This window comes from Astatotilapia calliptera, chromosome 10, assembly GCF_964374335.1.
Source record: "Astatotilapia calliptera chromosome 10, fAstCal68.1, whole genome shotgun sequence".
NCBI classification, from domain to species: domain Eukaryota; kingdom Metazoa; phylum Chordata; class Actinopteri; order Cichliformes; family Cichlidae; genus Astatotilapia; species Astatotilapia calliptera.
In genome coordinates, this window is record NC_137431.1 from 28838860 (window position 1) to 28862213 (window position 23354).

Genomic DNA, 23354 nt, shown 5'->3' on the forward strand with positions numbered 1-23354 from the left:
GTCCATACAAACAAACAAACAGACAACCAACACATCACATACACTCACCATTCATTCCTTGCATTGGAAAAATTAAACAAAAGCTAAGGGTCACAATAATTAAAGAATTTAATTCAGTGATGAAACGATACTGTACTATCCAAAAGTGTTGAGCCATCCCTCATTTCTTTATGTTTTGCTATGGAAAGTAGATGCAATGCTTACTTTAAATATGCAAATGCATATAAATGTTGAGGTCTGGGCTTTTGGGGAGGCCAATCCAGAACTGGTAGTGTTTCATTGTAGGTTTTTCTTTCCAGGTATGTTTTTACTGCTTTGACAGTGTGTTTGGAACTGCTGCCATGCAGTAATATAAAGTCTTTTGCGATTCGATGGTGGGTCAAAATTTGATGCTCATTTTTGACAAGATCGCCATCAGCAGTGGTTGAACGGAATGACAGAGCCTCCACCGTGCTTTACAGAAGGCTGTAGACATTCACTGTTGTAGCTCTCTCCTCCTCTGTACTTACTGATGATGTTTATATTGAAATATTTCAAATTTGGGTTCAAGACTTCTGCATAGAACTGTGTGTTTTATTTTGCCTGACTCACTGCACCATCTTGTGGAACAAACTGGTATTACTGGAAAGTACAGCTTGGCTTTAGCTCACCTTCAGTGAATGTCTCTCAACACAGTGCAAAGATATTTTGGACGTGCAGCCACAGATGTCATTTGTTCACAGTCTGTTGAGAGCTTTAGTTAAATTTGCAAAGTTTCAAACTGCTTTAAGCTCAGACCGTGGACGGAGAGATGAACTACGCCTTCGGTGAGATGACTTGACTCTCACTGTGTCCCCTGTTCCTGTGCTTTGTACAGAAAATAGCCAAATTGTGTAATAGTGGCTTGTTTTACTCATAATAACACCCCAAATCACACAAACACTGAAGTAATCATGGCACACATCACTGATTTTAACTTAAGTGCTAAAAATCTGAGCTTGAACAAAAGTTGTGTGCAAATTATTCATTTAAATAAACAGGAAAGCAAAATGGGGCAAAAAGCTACAAAACAAAGTAAACTTCCACCTTGTGCTACATTCCTTTAAAACGATGTAAAGCCATGCTGTTTCCAGGTCCTGACGCCTGGCTTTCACACTTCCCTCCTGCTGATCCTGATTTTCATGTCATTAGCTGAGGTCCGAGTCCTGCAGCCAGTGGATGCTCTCCAGGGCCTCTATAAGCTGACTGAAGCTACACTTCAGGGCCTTCGGCCATTTTTTTTTATGGTTGTCAGAGTATCAGTGTTTAACCTTAGCTTTGCTTGCCTGCTTTTCGTTCAGCTTATGTTTCTGGCTAGCTTGATTTTCATTGTTAACCTGATTGATTTGCCCTTTTTTGCCTTCTGTTACTGTAACCTGGGGAAGTTTATAGGGAATTGAGGTGTAGGCTTGTAATCTTTCTGTTAATCGGTTGTTATGTGAAATGAGGTGAAATGGAGGACCCAATGTGCAGACTCCAGGAGGCATACGTGAACTCAAACTCAGCTTTATTGCTGGATGAGAGGCCGAACAGAAAACTAAACAAACTGAAAATACAGATAAGAAACTGGCAGGCAGCTGGCCAGCCCACACAGCATAGGGTGATGGCAATCCCAACACAGACAAAGGAAAACACAGGGCTTAAATATACAGAGGGAGCAATCAGGGAATGAGAGACAGGAGGGAAACACAGCTGGGATAAATCAGGGCTGACGAGACCAAGGAAGCAAAACCAGAGACATAAGACACAGACCTTCAAAGTAAAACAGGAAACATGACGCCGACTTGACACAGGGAGACATCAGACAGGGGAGACAGCAACTATGGATCACAGACAGAAAACCAGAAGACTAAAAGTCTAACAAAACCCACACAGACAACCTACACTTAGAATAATCCAATAACCCATAAAACAAAGAAAGCTAGAATATAATGAAATAAACATAATCAAAGAACCAAAAACACAGAACACTGGGTCAACAACCCAGGCACCCTAACACAAATCAAATCAAAATGTATTTCTATAGCACATTTTAAAAACAACAGTGTTGACCAAAGTGCTTCACAATCAGCCAAAAAGAGAATGAAAAGATAAAACAAACCATTAACAAACAAAACAGACCAACAAACAACACAGGTAACAAACATAAAAAAACAAGCCGGATGATAGTCAAACCAGTTTTATTCAAAAGTCAAAGTTAAAAAGTGAGTTTTAAGACGTGATTTAAAAGACTGAATAGACTCGGAAGTACAAATATCAACAGGAAGGTTATTCCAGAGTCTGCATTTGCAAAGGCACGATCACCTCTGGACTTCAGCCGAGACCACGACTAGAAGATCTTAGTGCGTTTTTGGGGTTATACAAATAGAGGAGTTCAGTTAGATAGCTAGGTGCCAAGTTTAAAATTTTAAAAGCAAGAAAGAGGATTTTAAAATCAATGTGATATTTGACAGGGAGCCGATGCAAGTTAGCTAAAACTGGAGTGATGTGATCATACATTCTAGTACCAGTTAAAAGGTGTGCAGCAGCGTTTTGCTGCGAATGACAGAGAGAAGAGTGGCTGAGGCCCAAGTAGAGAGAGTTGCAGTAGTCCAGTCTAGTGGTGATAAATGCATGAATAAGTTTTTCAAGGTCATTCCTCTGAATGACTTTGAAAAATTTAAAAATCTTGGCAATAAAGCTTTTCAAACAGACCCAAACAGCCTCCTCGTGTTCCCACATCTAGTTTTATGTTACTTCCTTCAGCCCTATATCTTTTTGGGTTGTAAGGAAATTATATTTACAGTCAATTAGGTGCTAAGGCAAACCTCCCCACAGGGGGCAGTGTGGCTACAGGGGGAGAAGCATACACCAGAATTCCTACAGACTTTCTCCAATCCTCAGCAGGCATTAGTTATCCAAAAGTCTGGGTTAAAGGGAACCAGCATGCACAGTATGACACCATCTGTAAAAGTAACTCTAATTAAACTTACAGTTTCACTTTGACCACTGCGTTGATCATGTGTCTGTTACTTACAAGTTATTTTGTTGATGTCAGTTAAAATGCCACCACTGCTGCTGTTTCCCTGTGCTGTATAACTCTAAGCCAACAATAGCTCAGTATTGTCATCTTTTTTTCATCAAAACTTCTTTGCGGGGTTTTTTTTTTGGTCTTCAAATGTATTTATTTCATGTTCAAGTGAGTATTTAAAGCAGCAAACCACAGCGTGTGTGTAACAGTGTGGCTTACCATTTTGGTTATTTTAAATAGTTTTTTGATAAAACTGAAGCTTCGTAGCACAAAATAATGATAAAAACTCAGTCATTACAGATCATATCGGATATAACATTGAGTCCATTTTGTACATTTTAGTCATTCTAAGTTTTAGAAAGGAGGATTACTCAGGGCATTGGCTGACAGGTTTGTTAGTCAGTGAGGGTTCAGTTTAAAAGTTAGAGCCACAGCTTGCTCGGTCGTCACATCCAGTTTCAAAACAGCAAGATTATAAAGTCAAAAACACCTGAGATTTCATAATAGGCCTTGACAGACCAGACCCCACGCAGAAGGTGGTTGAGACCACAAAGTTTTTAAAGGAGTGTTTATGAAGCAGTTCTCGAGGCAGGAATGTGTGCAAAGAAGTGACATTTATTAACAAAAATCTTATTAACAAATGACAATGAATTAAAGACAAAAGGCAACCTCAGAGCAATCTACAAGATGAATCAACATAAGCAGAAAGAGCTCTCGACGAGGATGGAGAGCGATCTACCACCTCCTCTCATTGTTTCTCATGTCTCTCCAGCCTCACCTGCACCTCTTGCCACCTGCACAGGTAAAGAAGCTGGTAACTTCCTAATCTGTGATGAGTCACCCAAAATATGTGACATCGGGGGTTAGGTGTGGACATGATGTGGACATCGGGTCAGCTGGAGGCGCAGTCGAAAGATTGTAGCGGTCCCAGATCAGATGTACACACTGGAACTCTTTCCCATGTTGCTTGTCTGTGTTTATTGTGTTATGGTGTGTTGATACCTGTGCATTCCTGTATTATCCTTTTGTGTTGCACATTTCAATGTTTTTTTTCCTCGCTACCTGGCCTGACCTGTCTCCCCAATGTGATGTTTGTATTGTATGTATGGTCGGCAAGGTCTGTCACCTCGGTTGTGGGCAAAAGACCTGCAACTGACAAATAAAGGCTATCTCATCTCATCATCATCTCATATAAATACACATAAGGTTATAACCCTGGTTCCTGCTGACATACAGCTTAAATATGGGTAGGTATTACACAGTCATGTGGGACTCTAAGCAGTCCTGTGAGATACTGAGTAAATCTTTACTGCTTCCACATGAATCAAATGGTAAATGGAGTTATACAGCACGTTTCTACTGTAACTGGGCACTCAAAGTGCTTTTTTTGCTACCTCATTCACCCAATCACACACATGCTTTTTCTGTACCCAAACACCTTGTCTAACATTCACACACTCACATCCCATTGGATGTATCAGGGGAAACTCCAGTTAATAGACAGCCAAGAGAGTGAGCACCTCTACAAAAGCAGACAATTTGGCAGTTTGTTGATCTGGAGCATTTAGATATGTGTTAACATAACGCCATGATATTCCCAGAAGTAAACGTCCCAGGAAATTCAGCCAGGGTCACACGGTGCAATGCTCAATGAAACCGCAAAAACCCAGTGCCAGATCTCGGGCGACAGATAGCATGTTAAATGTTGAAGTTCATGACAGTACAGTACTGTAACAGCATCTTTACAGGTCTACCTAAAAAATCAGTCAGACAACTACAGCTCATTCAGAACTCTGCTGCTCGAGTCCTCACTAAGACCAAATAAGTGGACCACATCAGTCCAGCTCTGAGGTCTTTACACTGGCTGCCTGTCCGTCAGAGGATAGACTTTAAAGTTCTGATGCTGGTCTATAAAGCTCTGAATGGTTTAGGACCAAAATACATCAGTGACCTCCTGACCCAGTATGAACCTTCCAGATCCCTCAGGTCATCTGGATCCGGTCTTTTATCAGTTCCCAGAGTCAGAACCAAACATGGAGAAGCTGCATTCAGCTTTTATGCTCCATATATCTGGAACAAACTCCCAGAAAGCCTCAGATCAGCTGAAACACTCAGTTTATTTAAATCCAGGTTGAAGACTCACCTATTCTCAGCTGCATTTGGATAAAGCACCAAATCCGCACTGTTTTACTTTTAAGCTTAAATTTCAAAACGTACATTTTAACTACTGATTTTATCTACTGTTCCTTTTTTTCTCATGTTAAATCATGCTTTTTATTTGTTTTTGTTTTTTAATGTCTCTGTAAAGCACTTTGAACCGCCTTGCTGTTGAATTGTGCTATATAAATAAACTTGCCTTGCCTTGCCTACAGTTTGAAAAAGACTGAACAAGTATGGTTTGTTCAAAAAGTTGCCAGAAGAAAGTCTCTTCTGTCTAAAATAAACATGGTGGCATGGATTACGGTTACAAAGTTTCAAGAACAATGTCTTTGCAAATGTAAGGACATTGTGCAAAAGTACATCTGGCAAAAACCAACACACTATAGTAACTGTGAAGCACGGTGGTGGAGGGATGATGATTTGGGCTTGTTTCACAGTCACAGGACACCTTTCAGTCTCCCATGAACTCCTCTGTGTGCCAAAGTATTTTCCAAAGTATTCTAGAGTCAAATGTGAGGCCATCTGTCCAGCAGTTAAAGCGTGGCCCAAATTCGCTGACTCAGCAGAACAATGATCCCAAACACAGCAGTAAATCTACAACATCATGGTGAATAAAAGAAAAGAATTAAAGTGCAGACCTGACCCCGACTGAAATGCTGTGGCGCATCCTCAAGAGAGCTGTACGTAAACAAAAGACGTGAAGCAACGTTTTTTCACAACCATGACAAAGTCATACACAAAACAGTTACTCTGAGTTATTGCTGCTGAAGGTGGATCTATAAGCTACTGAATCACAAATCAATCCTTAGTTTTTCACAGGACTGTATAGATACTGTGCATACATATAACCAACCACTGTAATCACTGCCCCTGTGCCCCACTCACTCACTGCCCGGGATCTGATCATGCAAACATGTCATCACTGCCCACTTATTAACCACTCAAACGGACCAACTGATATACAAAAGTAAACAAACCCACCATATGATCGATAGTCAGACGCCTCACTGATAATGTTTGGGATCTGGACAGGGGGAGACCCCCTTTACACTGATATTTAGTTTAGAAAAGAAGCAAAAATCCCCCCAAAAATTACATATTAATCTTATATCAATGTTCATGTGTATAAATAAATCAACAAACACATAAAGAAAGAAAAACATCTCAGGCTGTTGCAGTTACAGACTTTCAGATTTCATGTCTTATGTTTAGTTAGAATCAAATTTGAAGCTCCAATAGTTTTTTGTGTTTCATACAGCAAAAACCTTTCTTACACTGTTGATCTAGTTGATTCAGCTCATTAAAAAAGTACCAAATCTCGCCAAACTGAGCATAACGAAAGCCACCAGCAACATAGTCTGTTCCTTCTCAAAAACCATGGGAATGATCTACACATGATATATGCAAAAGCTTCATGTTTAAAACTAAAGAGTTTCTTCTGACATTTAAGTCAGAAGAAGACAAAGAAATATAGTTTGATTGCTTTCATGTGTAGTTTGCAAATCCAGATATCATCCTAATCTGGGACCCTGTGCAAGTCACTGCTTGTTAATGTATTCAGTAAAAAAACAAACAATTCCAACATTCAGATGAAAAACAGAATTTTTCGATATATTAAAAAGAATCACCGTCTTAAAGATCAAACCAGTTGTCTCGACACCACTCGGCAGATTTCAGTGTCTTCAGTACTTCAATTATTTCCTTTTTTTCAATGAATGTTATTAAAAAAATACAAAAAGACAAGAGAAATCTTCAGTAAGGATAATCTCTGCTCAGCAGAATTCAAAACTGTCTCCATCTCGTTGTGTTGGGTTTTATCCCACATCATCATAGTCCTCCTCATCGTCTTCTTCACCCCCGATGTCATCATAGTCTTCCGTGGAGGTGTTGTCTCCTGCTTGATCTTCCTTGTCCATCTTCACATAGTCCGGTTGATTGTCCACGCTCTCCACATAGTCGTTCTCCTCAGCCAGGTTCTCGTAGCTTTGGGCCTCCAAAACACTACCGCTCATGCTGTTGACGACTGGAGGAGGAGGAAACATTATGTCTCCCTCCATCTTGACGTAGTCAGCCTGGAGTTCTGTGCTCTCCTCGTAGTCGTGGATGCTTTCCTCGTGGTTGCTTACATTCTGCTCACAGTTGCCATCCTCGTAGTCGTGGATGCTCTGGCACTCCTCAGCCAGGTTCTCGTAGCTTTGGGCCTCCAAAACACTACCGCTCATGCTGTTGAAGATTGGAGGAGGAGGAAACATGATGTCTCCCTCCATCTTGATGTAGTCAGCCTGGAGTTCTGTGCTCTCCTCATAGTCGTGGATGCTTTCCTCGTGGTTGCTTACATTCTCCTCACAGTTGCCATCCTCGTAGTCGTGGATGCTTTCCTCGTGGTTGCTTACATTCTGCTCACAGTTGCCATCCTCGTAGTCGTGGATGCTTTCCTCGTGGTTGCTTACATTCTGCTCACAGTTGCCATCCTCGTAGTCGTGGATGCTCTGGCTCTCCTCAGCCAGGTTCTCGTAGCTTTGGGCTTCTGAAACAGCAAATTCCATATTTAAGGTTAATTTTATTGTTGCAGTGCATATAGGTAGCTGGTCAGTAGAAGATTGTTACAGATAGATTTGGCACTTGGCAACAGTGGGGAGGAAGAACGTTCCTTTAACAGGACGAGACCCTCAACAAAAAAATACTCAGGGAGGGGCTGTGGGAAGCAATGGGGGTGAGGGGAAAGAGAGGACAGAAAAGAAGAGCACAGAGAGACCAAAAACAAGGAAAGAAAAAGAATAAAAGTTACCCTACAGTGATGGCAGAAGAAACACAACGGGGTGGAGAAGAGATGGTCAGTGCATTGTTGCACATCTCCCAGCAGCCTGAGGCTATACCTAAGGCCCCAGTCACACTGGGAAAAATATGCTATTCCTCAGTGATTGCTGGGTGGTTGCTGGAGGTTGCTGACAGTCGCTGTAAAATTGTTAGCTTCAGCCCTAGTCATGCAGGCCTAGACTGGACTGGTCAGTGACTCATTGGAAACTAGAGGTCACAAGGGGGAAAAGTATGTTACCAAACCAGCTGACGGTGGGAGGAAGCCGGAGTACCCGGAGGAAACCCACGCAAACTCCACACAGAAAGACCCCGGCCTGATGGTGGAATTGAACTCAGGACCTTCTTGCTGTGCGGCAACAGTGCTAAACACCGTGCCACCGTGAGCATCTAATAACCAACTCGCAAAATAAAATAAAATAAAAACATACAACAAACACGAAAACACCAGACATTATGATACAGACTTATAATTTGCACCGATGTTTTTTCGAAATTCTATATGCGAAAAGTGAGCGCGAGAGCCCTCGGTGCGCCTGCTCGCTGCTGAAGTCAAAGTAAACTTTATTGTCATCTCCACTACATACAGTCCAGCATATAGAGAGACGAGACGACGAGGCTCCAGTTACAGCAGTGCAAGAAAATAAACAATAAATATAAGAAGAGTAAGAAAATAAATCTACACTTTAGGACTCGGGGTAAAGGGATCAATAACAAGGGGAGTGTTCGCCCGGGGCACCAAACAGGCTAGGACCGCCACTGCATACCAATCATAATGAAACCGACCTCACAGCCCATCGTTAGTCAAAGGTGCTAGTTTTGTTCGTTATGAAAATTTTTATAAGGTTGGGGAAACCTGCAGTTAGCCAAGACTGAAGAAGTCACTCTTCTGCTGAAAACGCTGCATTCAGATCAACAGAATCAACTTTCTCAGCTTGTTTAAAGAGAAAACTTTCTGTTGACCCCTCAGTTTTTTTCTTAAGTGCAATTCTTGTTAATACTTTAATACTAGTAATACTTAAATATTACTACTTGTAAACTGCTGATGTCACATAAATGACCCGATGACTTATGGGACTGTATACGTGATGTTTATGTGTTCTAGGCTTTAGTGCTATACGGCAGTTACAGTTATCCGGTGTTGATTAGCCATTTTTGTGTTAGTGTATAACATTACTGCAGCTGTATGTGTTCTGTGTTTTATGTGGTTAGCGGAGCTGTGATTACAGTTTTTTCTGATTGCTTAAGCACATTTTTTGTAACTATTGGCTAATTTTGCAAAACTCTTCACACAAATAAGAAAACCTGTCACCCAATCATCAAAACATTGTAGTTCTCTTGCAAAAGCGAACACAGCTAGATTAACTCTTCACACCTTCGTAAAAATGGTGTTTCCGTATCAAACAGTACACACAAGCCATCATCTACTAAGCACACAATGCGCCAACTGCACACCGATGGTATGAATACAAAACACATCTGGCGTTTGCCTTCCCTGTGCACAAGGTAGGCTATGTCAGTTTGAGCTCATACTTCTGTCATAGATCCATAAGCATAGAGGGATCCAAACTTCAAGTACTGGTGTTTATTCAAACACATCAAAACAAACACAAGTGTTTATTTCCAAGTATAGGATTATTTGCAATCGCCATAATGACTATATGGGTTACGTGGTCTGCAGTGAACATGCTTCCTCTCCCCCCTCCTCATCTTCCTCTGCCCCCTCCTCGTCTTCCTCTTGCTCCTCCTTGTCCTTGTCGTCCTCTTCATCCTACTTCTTCACCTCCACGTCCTCTTCCTCGGCCTCCTCTACTTCTCACTCTTTCTGCTCCCTCCATTGTACTCCGCACACACAGCTTACCTGTATTATAGTGCTTAGGCTGATTGCAAAGTGAACGAATTATCTAAGAAAGTTTTCACATGTGAAAGTGTGCCAGACAGTTGGCAAGTTAGTGTTAATGATAGCCATACATGTGTATACTTTTGCTAGGAGTGTGTTGGAAATTTGGAAATTGAGTGTTGTGCAGTGAATTGTGCCTACAGTCTTGCAAAGTGTGTGTTACAAAATTGCAAACTGAGTGCAAAGCAGTTTTTGTGCTTTTAGTTTTGCACACTCAGTGAGTGGTTTTGCTGTAAGTCTGACTAGTTTTAGAAATTGTGCTACAGGATTCACAGTTAGTGTTTAGGCATTCAGTAAAAACTGTAAGACGGCTGTTTCTGTGCACCACCTCTTGCTGCTGTTGTGGGTGAAGGGGCATTCTTACAGTTTTTTCTGATTGCTTAAGCACATTTTTTGTAACTATTGGCTAATTTTGCAAAACTCTTCACACAAATAAGAAAACCTGTCACCCAATAATCAAAACATTGTAGTTCTCTTGCAAAAGCAAACACAGCTAGATTAACCCTTCACACCTTTGTAAAAATGGTGTTTCCGTATCAAACAGTACACACAAGCCATCATCTACTAAGCACACAATGCGCCAACTGCACACTGATGGTATGAATACAAAACACATCTGGCTTTTGCTTTCTCTGTGCACAAGGTAGGCTATGTCAGTTTGAGCTCATACTTCTGTCATAGATCCATAAGCATAGAGGGATCCAAACTTCAAGTACATCAAAACAAACACAAGTGTTTATTTCCAAGTATAGGATTATTTGCAATCGCCATAATGACTATATGGGTTACTTGGTCTGCAGTGAACATGCTTCCTCTGCCCCAGCATCTGGTCATCTAGCAATTCTGTAAAGTAACAATTTCAGTATTTTTACATCAATGGTATTGGTGTGTTTCTCATTGGCATATGGCAGTGCTACAAATCTTTGTGCGAAGTGACTGTACTAACCGATTCTCATTTCAAGATGTCCCTATGGTACTTGCTACAGTGTAGCGGCTCGAGTTAGGCTGGACCCGTTGGCCAGCTACCCTCAGGGTCATTCCACGGTTGATTACATGGTCCACTATTGTAGCTCTGATGTCATCAGCAATTCTATTTCTTACTCTTCCTACCCTTCCTCTCCCCCCTCCTCATCTTCCTCTGCCCCCTCCTCGTCTTCCTCTTGCTCCTCCTTGTCCTTGTCGTCCTCTTCATCCTACTTCTTCACCTCCACGTCCTCTTCCTCGGCCTCCTCTACTTCTCACTCTTTCTGCTCCCTCCATTGTACTCCGCACACACAGCTTACCTGTATTATGGTGCTTAGGCTGATTGCAAAGTGAACTAATTATCTAAAAAAGTTTTCACATGTGAAAGTGTGCCAGACAGTTGGCAAGTTAGTGTTAATGATAGCCATACATGTGTATACTTTTGCTAGGAGTGTGTTGGAAATTTGTGCAGTGAATTGTGCCTACAGTTTTGCAAAGTGTGTGTTACAAAATTGCAAACTGAGTGCAAAGCAGTTTTTGTGCTTTTAGTTTTGCAAACTCAGTGAGTGGTTTTGCTATAAGTCTGAATAGTTTTAGAGATTGTGCTACAGGAATCACAGTTAGGGTTTAAGCATTCAGAAAAAACTGTAATAAACATCTGTGCTTCCTGTAGCTTAGCATTACAGCTAAGGCAGGCATAGCAAGTCAAAATAGAAGTCTTTCTCTCTTCCTTGCCTGAGCTTGTCATATTATTGATGTTTGTCAGCTGCTGGCTGGGCTAAACATCTTGAGGTTACTACTTGTTTTGTGAAGTTCACCAGTTTGACTTTACATTTTTAAAACTCATAAATGTTTTCTGTTATTCAGTTCAGCTCAGTTCAATTTCACAGCAACAGCCGCCTGAAAGGGTTATCAAGAAGGTAAAGATGGTCCCTGATCGAACCCTTTATCAAAAAACAACGCTTTAACCCTTATCTTAAAGGTAGCGTCTCTCAAATCCAAACTGGGAGCTGAGGTCTTAAAGGTGAAGGCTCTGACTCCTATTCTACTTTTAATAAGTCTGAATTTAAAAATGAGAAGGAGCAGACTGCTGTGTATCCTTCCACAGTTTGTGGTACAGTTACAATTACATCAAGCCAAAAATACTCTTCGTTTTGGTCTGACTTGTAAAATAAGGAGCACTTTCCTTGTTTGGCCCAAATCCTTGACAAAACAGACATCATAAACACTTCTTAGTAAGTTTGAAACCTTAGCTTGGATCAGAATATGTGGTGCTGTCTTGGATCTGAATCTTGTGCATAAAACTGTCACTGCCATGTAAACTGGTGAACACGCGCTGCCCTTTAGTTTGTGGTTTATGGTCAAATGGCAGACTGGATGAGGCTTTAATTTCAAAGATCTGAAAGTGAGAGAAGGAAGCGTGGTTTCATAAGAGGAGGGGCAATCTGTAGGAGCCACTGAGAGATATAATAAAGTCTTGCCTGCCATGAGAAACTGTGTCCGCGGAGGTAGAGGTGGAGTGCCCGTTTCAATGTTTCTCTGCTGGTATTTGTTGCTCCTGCAAATTTGCAGACAAGAGAAAATGTCAAGCGAAAAAATCTACATTAAAGAATGTAAAGTCTGCAATGTCTGAATCTGGATGTGAGCACACAGTAGTGTAAGGTCTGCAGAGCTTACTTTGGTACAACAGACATGTTTAAGCTACATGGTCCCTTAAATATATATATGGAGTATATGGAAAATATGGGGAAACATAAATGTTTAAATGCATCATTTGTTTAAATGAATATTGATTATGATAATAATAATATTAATATTAATAATGTATATGGGATGACTTGTACGGACTGAAATGTGGCAACAGAGAGAAAGCTGAGTGAATAACATAAAGAACTAGAAATTATAAATGAAACTCAAAACACAAAATGCCCAACACAGTCTGATGGTAGTTCATGAAGTCACAACTTTTAATTCCTGCTTTTGGACATGAACTTTCCACTGAACATGATTTTCCATCTGTCTGTGGAAAAGCCAGCTGCTGCTGCTTTAAAAGATCCTTCACGATTTGTGGTACAGTTGCTGTTAAAGAGCCAATAGAATTCTTTGTTTTGGACTTATTTGTGAATTAACAGCACTTTTCTGGTTTGGCCCAAATCTGATTTGTATCCATGTGAACAAAATTATACTTTTTTTTCACTTGCACAAATTTTGTAGGTTGGAGGGATAGGTAGCGGAGCAAGCCAATTGGCTGTGCACACTAGAGACCCAACTTTGAATACTGCATGTCACAGACTTTCACACTCATTTAATTTTTAAATCTATTATTAAGTGAAAAAACTATCCATTTTTAAATTTTAGCCATTAAAACTGCTGAGATTTAGCACATAACTGTTTTTAACTTACTTATATAACCAACTTTCTTACCTTTGCCTATTAAACCTATTTGGTTAGGTTTAGAAAAGAATCAGTGTTTGGGTTAAAATATAATGTTTAACACAATAGTACTTTTAAAGCTCTGGTTCCTTGTTTTTTTCACATTTTCTTGGTTTGGATACATGATGCAGACATGAATTATACTTTCTACTGAAATATATCAGTTACAAAGTCTTGCTGTCATTTTAAGTTTTGTGGTAAGAGTGAGCTGCTAGTTCAGTGTTACATTTGGTCACAAGTTTGTAACATTATCAACTGGTTACACTGCTGTGGTCGTAAAATATACAGACACACAGAGACTTTTTGGAAGCCTTGCAGAAAAAAGTTTCCAAATAGTACAACATAAATGTCATATATTGCATGTTATGCTAACACTCCTATGCTGATCAATATGTGGACTTCCAACTAATGCACAGTACACAGTGTAATAGTTACACATCCTCTAGGGTGAAAATAACAAAGTTTTACTGTTTAGAGTAAAATGTCAATCATATATATTAAATCGCTGTAATTTTCTGGATATTTATAATTGTGTTATTTGTATATATTACCATTATTTCTTATATTTTGTAATTTAGTTCAGTCTGCTACTGTTCTCATTGTCTTGGAGCAACTATAACCCAATAATTTCCTTGGGGTTTGATAAAGTATTTTGATTCTGACCTCTGGTTTTCTCCCTATATCTCCTGCCCCATGGCTCTATTGGGTGTCACCAGTGAGTCCTTTCCTGTGGACATGGACAGTGTAGCACAGTATGCCCACTGTCACCAATTTGGGTTTTAAAATGGATAGGGATTTTAGATTTGACAGTCAAGTCAGAGCAGCAGTGAAATCCAGCTTATTTCATCTGAGGCAACTGGTCAAAACCCATCCTGTCAAAAGATAAATTCAGAACAGTAATGTATGCTTTTATTACAACTGAGCTGGATTACTGTAACTCGTTGTACCTTGGTATTAGAGAGTCATCCTTGACATGAAAAATTACAGGTAACCATGGAAATCTGCTAGCAACCAAAACAATCACTGGGAGGTTTTTGGTTTCAGTGACATGTCACCCAGTGACAGCCAGAAACCTCAAAGAACCACTGCTAACCGGTTGGAGAAGGCACACACTTCCCTAGCAACCGCTGACTGTATCATGTCTAGTATGAATGACAACTCTCAAGGAATGTTTGCATGTAAGCGCAATTGAAATCTATCAGTTACAAGCTCAATAAAAAAAACCCAAGAAATTCATCTCTATGAACACAAAAAGACTGTTTTTTGTTTTGTTTTTTGGGGGTTTTGTTGTTTGTTTGTTTGTTTTTGGGGGTGGGTGGGGGGGTCTTACATTCCTGGCTTTTACAGTGCTGTGCTTGGAAAGTAACCAAACCACATAGAGATTTTTTTGCAACTTTGTAAAAATGTAACAGAACACCATAAATGTGACATATAAACTTTTAAAGTCTAAATGTAACATATGCTGACATATTTTGTAGCCCTATGGCAGCTGGGATACCCTAACAAGGATAAGAGGAAGAGAATGTGTGGATGGTACTGCAGTGGGGAACTGGTTACTTTTTGTATGTTACTATTACGCTACATGAATGGTTACGCAGATGTCAGGGAACAGGGAAAATGATTTTGATACTATACTTGCCCAGCCAAGTTTTTTCATCCCCCAAAAAAACTACATTTATAGTGTATCATATTTTTATACTGGTTACATCCTGGATGTGTCAGAACATCACAGCCCACAGAGTGAATGGTGGAAGTAGTTTAGCTAATACACTATTTTTAGCATGTTTGCTGTATGTATTATCATATTTGCTTGTGATTTTTTTCCAAGGAATATTAAAACAGCTGTATTTCAGTAAGAACTCATGTCTGAAAGTTTGTTTTTGCTATAGACTGTATATATACTGTGTGGTTGTTACAAATGCAGCTTACAGTTAGCATTATAGCTAGCTATGCAGAGTCAATTTAAACACACAATATATAACAATTTGTGCTAATAAAGTTGGTTTAAAATTAGTTTTGCTTGTTGAAAACACCATCAGCTGTGTTGGGAATTTCATGATTCAGCACTGAAGCCCTTTTTCTGGTTAGTTTAGCTTAGCATTGCAAATGAAAATGGGAGAAATAGCTCCCCGTTTGATAAAAACACTGCTTAATAATAAATACAATAAACATAGAAGCGACATAGACTTCTCACTGAAGCATAAGTCAGACAATAGCAATAAAAACAACAAGTCTGATTCTTTAAATGTAAACCTGCGCCTGTTTTTAGTATAGTACAATCCATTGTGTACATTCACTGTTATATGATAAGTATACATTTATGCATTACTCAGTTTTGAAGTTGAATTCGTTTTTCACAGTGGGGATTTTGTGTTGGCCTGTTGGGGGGGAAAAAAGAAAACACAGTTAATTCAAAGTCAATTAGGAAAAAAGATCAATATATTTGCACCTAAAGGCCATTTAAATGGATTTATTCACAGCTCAGCAAGAACAGATTTGGATTGTGTTGCTACAAACAAAGGAGAAAAATAAATGCAAATATGATATAAGAGTATTTAAATAGGATAAAATGGGGAAAAAAGTACTTTTAAGTATGTTTAAAGCATCTAAACAAACCATATTTAAATGCATAAATGAATAAACAAACAACTCTGCTGTTTTCAAATGCACAGTGTTCTTTTATCTCCACATGCTGTTACCTATGATTAGTGTCTGTGTTGTATTTTATTAGCTCTTTATACATGTGCATACGCTCAACCAGCACGAAGCCCCGCTTTGTGGTGATGCAGCCCAGTTTCCCCACAGGGATCATTAAAGTTTCATCTAAGCTAATCAGATCCAGAGGGCACCCCCTAATAATAGTAATTCATACAATTATAATAGTTGTTCTTCTGGCTTGCAACAAACCCTTAAAGTAAGTAGTTTAGCTTCTAGTGTGTCATGGTTTGGTTTCTCTTCCAAATAATGGAGGACATTTGATGCAAAGATGTCATTATTTTTTCTTCTTGTCAAGATAACATTTACCTCCTATAAGATCTTATAACCACTCTGATCTGTCTTGAGGGGCCCCATAAAACTGCTGAGAACAAAAAAAGTTATCTCTGCAGTACAATGTCAGGTCACAGGACTTAGCATTAGGTGGTCCGTTTAGTGACACTGAACTTGCAAAACTAGATTTAGATACTATGAAGCTACTTTCTCTGATTTCTGGGGGGTTTAGGCTTTAGAATTTAAACAATATTGCATTTTGACACTTATAATAACGTAACAGCTTAGTTACTTTTACAATGATGTGTACAAAAACCATGCAGTATACTGAAAATGAGACGCACGGGGGGAAAGGGATAACACACCTGTGAAAGCAATCAGCATGGTCCAAACGGCACGAAACATAACTGACACAGGAAACGAAACAACGCTAAACACAGGGACAAGAAGCTCACAGCAGCCACAGAGGCAGAGGAACAGGTGCTAACAAAAGATGAGACAGTGAAACACAGAGGAAACTTCTTTTTTCAGATGCTCCCTTAGAGGTCATGACCGCAGATCATCTGCCTCCATCTCACCCTATCCCTAACATCCTCACCCCATGCCCTCCTTCACTACATCCATGAATCTCATCTGTGGGCTTCCTCTTTGACTCCTGCCTGGCAAACCTCACATCACAGCAGGTCATGTAAACTGCCTCTTTCAATCTTGCTGATCACCTCATATCACAAATAAAAGACAAAATATCACTAGAAACCACAAAGAACTAGAAAAGACAAAGAAACCAATAGTTTGTCTAGCTCTTTGACTACTGTCCATCTGTCCAAGATTTTCCCCAGCGTCAAACCCCCTGACACCTGCTTTTAGTGGAGCTAAATAAACATTTCATACACTCTAGTGATTTCTGTTTAAAAAAAAAATTCTGTATGTTTCTGGTTTCATCATTTCTTTTTTGCAAAACATTTTGTAACGTCTCCTTTCCTGCTTCTGCTCAGTTCGTCCTGACTGTATCTGAATATATAGCCCTGTCCTTCTCCTTAGTCTTTGTTACAGGGAGGACTTGTTGGTTTCTGCCTGTACATTTTTTGTACTTTGTGTTAGACTTTTCAGCATGAATAAAGGTTTGCTGTTATTTGTGGAAGGTCCTGCCTTTGGATCTCTCGCCTCAACACTGATGCAATGCATTTCTAATGGCAAAGTCTCAACTCTGCCCTCATGTTCTGCGTGATTCTGGTGAGTCAAGCCTGAAGATGAGTGGCTTCAACTCTTAACTTCCACAAATCTGACTGCAGCTTTCTCTGGAAGGAGCTACGTTTTTCTGAACCGGGTGTTTATTCATAAAGCCTAAAAATCCCAGACTTGCTTTACAGTCTGTACAGTACATGAGTCATGACCTGGATAAAGAAAAACCTTCCTTCACTGAGAAGCAACTTTATGAATGTCTCTGACATAACAGACAGGCACACAACATGACCTAATGTACAGAGTGTACATTTCAAACTCATTTTATTCTCACCCACAGGAGATGGTTGCAATTCCAGATCTTCAGAAATGAATTATTTAAAAAGAAAAAACAAGCCAGTCAAATAAAATAAAAATAAAAAAAACAGTCAAATAAAATACCAAACCATGAGTGACTAAAAGGAACTAAAAAGAGGAAGGTGATTCAAAACGGCCAGTTGGTGGGCAGATTCTTATATGGAAGGAAGATTATTCCTAAGTCCAGGATAGATAACAGTAAAGCCCAGGTCACTGAGAGAGGTTCGTGGGCTCATAACCTCAGTTACCTGAGGGCATAATACAGAGGTGAGACCGTACAATACCATCACAGGACAAGCAGTATACTGTAAATATACTGTAAGCAGTATATTTACAGTAAAAAAACAGTAGCACTTTCTATCACAGCTCGGTAATGAAGGGATAATAGTAACAAGTGGGAACAAGAGGGTTATAATGTGGTAATTTCTAAGTTATTACTATGCAATTAGCAAAGTAATAACTATGTAATATTCAAGTGATATCATGGTAGCAATAGTGATTACAGTTGAGTAATATTATCCTGAAATGTATGTAATAGTATAATAAGAGCCCCAAAACTGGGGGTAATAATATAGAAATAGAGCTCGGTAATAAAGGGGTAATAGTAGGGTAACAAGGAAGAAAGAAGAACGTAACAATGTGGTAATTTCTACGTTATTACTACTGAATTACCCATGGTAGTTTCTGTGTAATAAGCAGGAAACAGAGCTGCAAAATGCAAAACTGCCTGTTTCTCTTTAATAACATATGAATAACCTATTAAAGCTAACTTAAAGAAGTGTGGTTATTACCTAGAAATATCTCGGGTAGTTTCTGTGTAATAAAAAGGAAACAGAGCTGCAAAATGCAAACTGCTCGTTTCTATTTAATAACATAATAATTCCATAATATTAATTCCAGGTAACAATCAAACACATTTAATTAACAGGTTATTGATGTGCTATTAAATAGATGCAGACAGTTTTGCATTTTGCAGCTCTGTTTTGTGCTTATTACACAGAAACTACCGCAGGTAAAGTGGTAATAATTTATAAATGATCACATTATTACATCATTGTCACTTCCTTTTTACTTTACTATTACCACTTTATTACCGAGCTCTATTTCCACATTGTTACCCACAGTTTTGGGGCCCTTATTATCCAATTACACAAATTTCCGTGTAATATTACTTGGATATTACATGGTTATTACTTTGGTAATTGCATAGCAATAACTTAGAGATTACCACATTATTACCCTCTCGTTTCCCCTTTGTTACCCTACTATTACCCCTTTATTACCATGCTGTAATAGAAAGTGCTACCAAAAACACATTTAAAGTATCAGAAAAAAAATAGTGTATGCATTATTATACAGGGATTCCTGTAACTCCATATTTTTTATTTTTGAACTAGAGTAACTTTGCACCAGTCACAGCTCAAAATAATCTCATTCCGACCAGTCTTACGGTCCCTTAGTTATTTCCTCTGTTTAAATAAGGCATTTTAACTCTTCTCTCTTTAAGTTATCCTACTTCTGATTGACTGCCCCTCTTAAACAGAAAGCACTGGTGTAGAGCTATGTGCCTTAGATGACCATATTAGGATGCATTATATGGACAAAAGTAGAGGGCTACCTACACGTTACACCTACAGGAGCTGTTCAGCCATGGACACCCCCATGACATGGAGCTCTTGGGACACTCTGAAGAGGCTGCATCAGCAGGGCGTTGGTGAGTTTTAGACACCACACGCCTCAGCACTCAGTGACTACACTCTATAAATGTATGTGGTCTGCCACTTTGTGGCTGCATTGCTGAGGCTCTTAGATGGTGTCATACTTGCAATGATAAGACCTACAACTGATCATGCAGGGAAGAAATTTCACAGGTTGACATGTTGCAATGATGGCATCTTATTACTGTATCAGTCTTGAATTCAGTAAGTGCCATATAACGTTTCCTCTCACTGTCATCACATAGCATCTTAAGACTAGAAAGTGAGTTTAGCTCTATTCTGTTTTGTTCTGGCTTGTTCCAAATCACAAACTGAACTAAGCTCTAAGGTTGCTGAACAAACATATTTTAAAAACACTTTTTGTGCAAATAAAATTACTGGAAATGACACCAGTATGCAAAATATATTGAGGTGTTGTTTCCCAATCTTGCTTTACTTCTAGGAATTTTTTCTTTTTTCTCTTTAAAAAAAATACTTTTAGTAAGTTTCATTTTGCTGTGCATATATAGTTAAATAATGTCATATGTGAACATCCAGACTCACGAGCAGAGTTAAGGCCACCACAGATTAAAGCCTCTCAAGCGATTTAACACTGCAGAATGGTGGGGTTCTGCACATGCTCACATCTGAAATTAGATCTTTCTACTTGTGACAGGGAAAAAAATTAAAAGCACATGCATCATTTTTAAGTGTTACCTTATGAGCTTTATCAGCAATTTAAAAAGAATAACAAGAAATTATTTAAGTTGTTTTAATACCGGTAAAAATCTTAACATACATGGCTTAAAATAGCAGTCATGCCTAAAAAAAGCAAATACGAATGACAAAAATACTGGACTGTTTGGCTACAGGGTGTACACAGTGTATACAGAAAAAAAGGCATCGGTTCCTGAACCACGCAACCAGTTTCAGTGTGTCCACACCTTAAAAAAGCTGTCTGACAGCTCACACAACCAAATGGACAAACACCATTCCTGAAATGAACTTTTCTACACAAACTTACAGGAAAACACCTTCACGCACTCTCTAAAGCTCCCAAACACTTGTTGCATAATGTTTTGACATTTCGCTTATCGGGGTTTCAATTCAACATTTCTGCTATAAGAAGGGGAAGAGAATAAATCTGTGTGAGAACAGGAAAAAAGCGGTAAAAATGTATGTCGTTGATGTGCAGATGAAGGCTTGTTCAGTACTTAGTGGCAGGTGCGCTGCAGAGATTCAAACCTACCTCTTTTTCTTGATATGCACTTGCAGATGAACATGAAGATGATGCTGATCACCACAGACACGAAAACCATGCCAACGACCACCCATAACCATAGGTACTTGCGGATAAACGCCATGATCGCACTGTTTGAAGGATTTAAAAAAGAAACAAAAAAGTCTGAACACTTCACCACAAGAAGCACATCTGAGCCGCTGCTTTTCAGTATACACAGAGCTGGGGATCGGAAAGAAGGCCATTCAACCACTTCCTCTTTTTTTCTGTGTTGACTAAGTCCTGGGGTTATTTTTGTATTAAGATTAGCATTCTGAGAATCAAACAGGCACCTCAATAACCTCTAGGGACTCTTCTGAGCCAACTGCACTGCCAACCATCAAAACGTCTCCGTTTTTGTTCTCACTTCAGACAACCTCAGCCAAAGTATCTGAGCTACTTAAAGCTGAAAGAGAAGGTCAGCTTTAAAGTGAATTGTTTACTCCAGCTGGACGGATGTATTTATGTGCCTTTATCGCTGTGAACGGAATGATATAAATACTCGTTCCCCCGTTTATCTTCATGCCCGGCATCCTCTCTACACAGCCGCTTCCTGCCAACTTCCAGTTACAAATACTGCTGATTCAGAATACAGCCATGCAAGATAAAGTGATATTCGGACATGAAAGCACATAACAGTTTACTGTCTGCTTTGACACGTGACGCCTTTCACTGCAGTTAGACCTGATAACCACTTTTTAAGTATTATCTCTAATTATGGATAAGAATAGAATGACTTTTATCACAAAAAAATGCAATTAAAGTGTTATTTCAATACATGTCAACTTCCAAATACTCCAAATAAGTGCCTTACCTTTCTTCCATATCTCTGGTTAAAGAAGGACAGCAGTTTCAGTAAACAGAAGGTGAAAGCGGATGGTGTCTAGATATGACAGGACTCATCATGTGCTGCATCTTTGCATGCCATCGTCTAATTTTCTTACCTAACCAAAGAAACATGAAGGCTGAGACTGGATTATCCCCACCCCCTGTCATGCACCAGTGACCAAATCATGTGGGTGTTTGTGTGAGGCTATAAGAAGAGTCAGACACGCATGACAAATTTACACATCTGTGTTAATACTTCAGTTGGAGAAAATTGTTTTTGTTTTATTTATTTGGTCAGAATAGAAATGTCATCACAGATGACAGATTTTGATATTTTAAACAGGTTCAAATTAACATTTTTAATACATATTCCTTAAACTACAAACATTGCCAGTGTCAGCACTGAACACTGGACTCTTGTGTAGTTCTCTCACATTTTCAGTTCCTCTTATATATCATGACTTTACATCAGTTTATCATAGTGTAATCTTTAGGGAGGTGTTTTCCTGTCCAGCTGCACATTCACAATAATTGGGATTTATATCATCTGTTGATAAATATCTCTTTTGTTTTCTGTTAAGAATTAACTGTTGAAAGCGAGATTTAGTTTGGGGGAAAAAAACAAGTCGATTTTATTTCAAAAAGGTGACACCGGAATTGGGAAACTAACGCTGTTTACTTATAGGAAAATGACTCTGTGCTTTCAAAATATTAGCACAAAACTGCTAAGTGGTGGACAGATATGAAAGTAACTTTCGAAATAAGTAGATATATGATTATTTTGTCTTGTATTTATTTCTATGTTGGTTTACATTACGAATAAACGCAGGCCTTTTGGAGAGTTCACAAGTGGTGATTTTATTTTGAAAGACAAACCAGAAGTCGCACTCTTTCGTCGCTAGCTTGACACTAGTTGTGATGTTAGCTTGTTTTCTTGGACGCTCCTAGCTCTGATCTCACCGCCCTGCTAATTGCCTCACGCCCCCCTCAGGAAACCATGGCCTCGGAGGCCTCGGGATCCCCTCAGTCGTCCCAACATGACGGTAAATTTCTTGTGTCTTTGGCGGTTTGTGGTGGGTGTGTTGAGGGGCTGGGAGCAGCGAAGCCAGCGACGGCCTCTGCATCACTGGCAACATTAGCTAGTTAGCATCCTCAATGCGACGTGTCACTGCCTCATGCTGGGCATTTAACATTGCGCAGTGGTTCACAAATTTGTGGAAACTTACTGAAGCTCTGTATAGCTGAACATGAGGTGCATGTGTGACACATCCAAGCTAACGTGGTTGTCTCTTTAGTAATGTTACACCTAGCTGGTTAGCTCCTAGCTCTGGCTAGTCTGACTAATTTGATCTAAAGGTCGGCTCTGGCCTCTGGCAGTCCGGCCCTGCACTGACAGGGTCAGTCATATGGGTCGCATCGGTGGCCGTGCTCTGTGGTGTGCACGGGATACTGACAAATCCTGCAGGAGGCTTTCCCTTTGGTTATCAAGCCGAGGTCCAGGGACCCAGAGGCGGCATTGAGAGCATCTGGAGCTTCAGGAGCTGAACGTGGGGCTCCCACTTTCTACAAACTGTGTGAAGAATTCCAGTCCAGGTTTATGTTAAACAAAATAGACTGCGACAACGGTAATACATGCAAAACAATTTAAGCTTTATGCGTCCTCGGAGGTAATATTACAGACACTCTGTAGCTTGAGAGTCTGTCACAAATCCACACACACATTAG

The 23354-nt window shown here is 39.6% G+C and overlaps 2 protein-coding genes across 2 annotated transcripts in view; one reads left to right on the forward strand and one right to left on the reverse strand.

Moving 5' to 3' along the window:
- Nucleotides 1-6853: 6853 nt before the first annotated feature.
- Nucleotides 6854-21742, reverse strand: scimp (SLP adaptor and CSK interacting membrane protein). The gene is made up of 5 exons (XM_026183290.2): nucleotides 21616-21742; nucleotides 20772-20893; nucleotides 15628-15676; nucleotides 12347-12423; nucleotides 6854-7715 (listed from the first exon to the last, which is right to left on the reverse strand). Exons 1-5 carry the CDS (start codon nucleotides 21624-21626, stop codon nucleotides 7003-7005), a joined length of 972 nt encoding a protein of 323 aa, XP_026039075.1. The 5' UTR covers nucleotides 21627-21742; the 3' UTR covers nucleotides 6854-7002.
- Nucleotides 21743-22512: 770 nt separating this feature from the next.
- The window catches only part of rabep1 (rabaptin, RAB GTPase binding effector protein 1), a 43532-nt gene continuing 42690 nt past the window's right edge, over nucleotides 22513-23354 (forward strand). The window contains exon 1 of the mRNA XM_026181486.2: nucleotides 22513-22672. Coding sequence (XP_026037271.2) covers nucleotides 22627-22672 — 46 coding nt within the window. The 5' untranslated portion in view covers nucleotides 22513-22626. The remainder of the gene's footprint in view (nucleotides 22673-23354) is intronic.

Excerpts from the sequence above, each read along its gene's own strand:
- scimp (XM_026183290.2), bottom strand. Across the intron at positions 15,677-20,771 it reads GTGCATATCAAGAAAAAGAG|GCCAACACAAAATCCCCACT; the intron begins GTAGGTTTGAAT and ends CCCCCCCAACAG. Across the intron at positions 12,424-15,627 it reads GAATTCAACTTCAAAACTGA|GAGCAACAAATACCAGCAGA; the intron begins GTAATGCATAAA and ends GCAAATTTGCAG.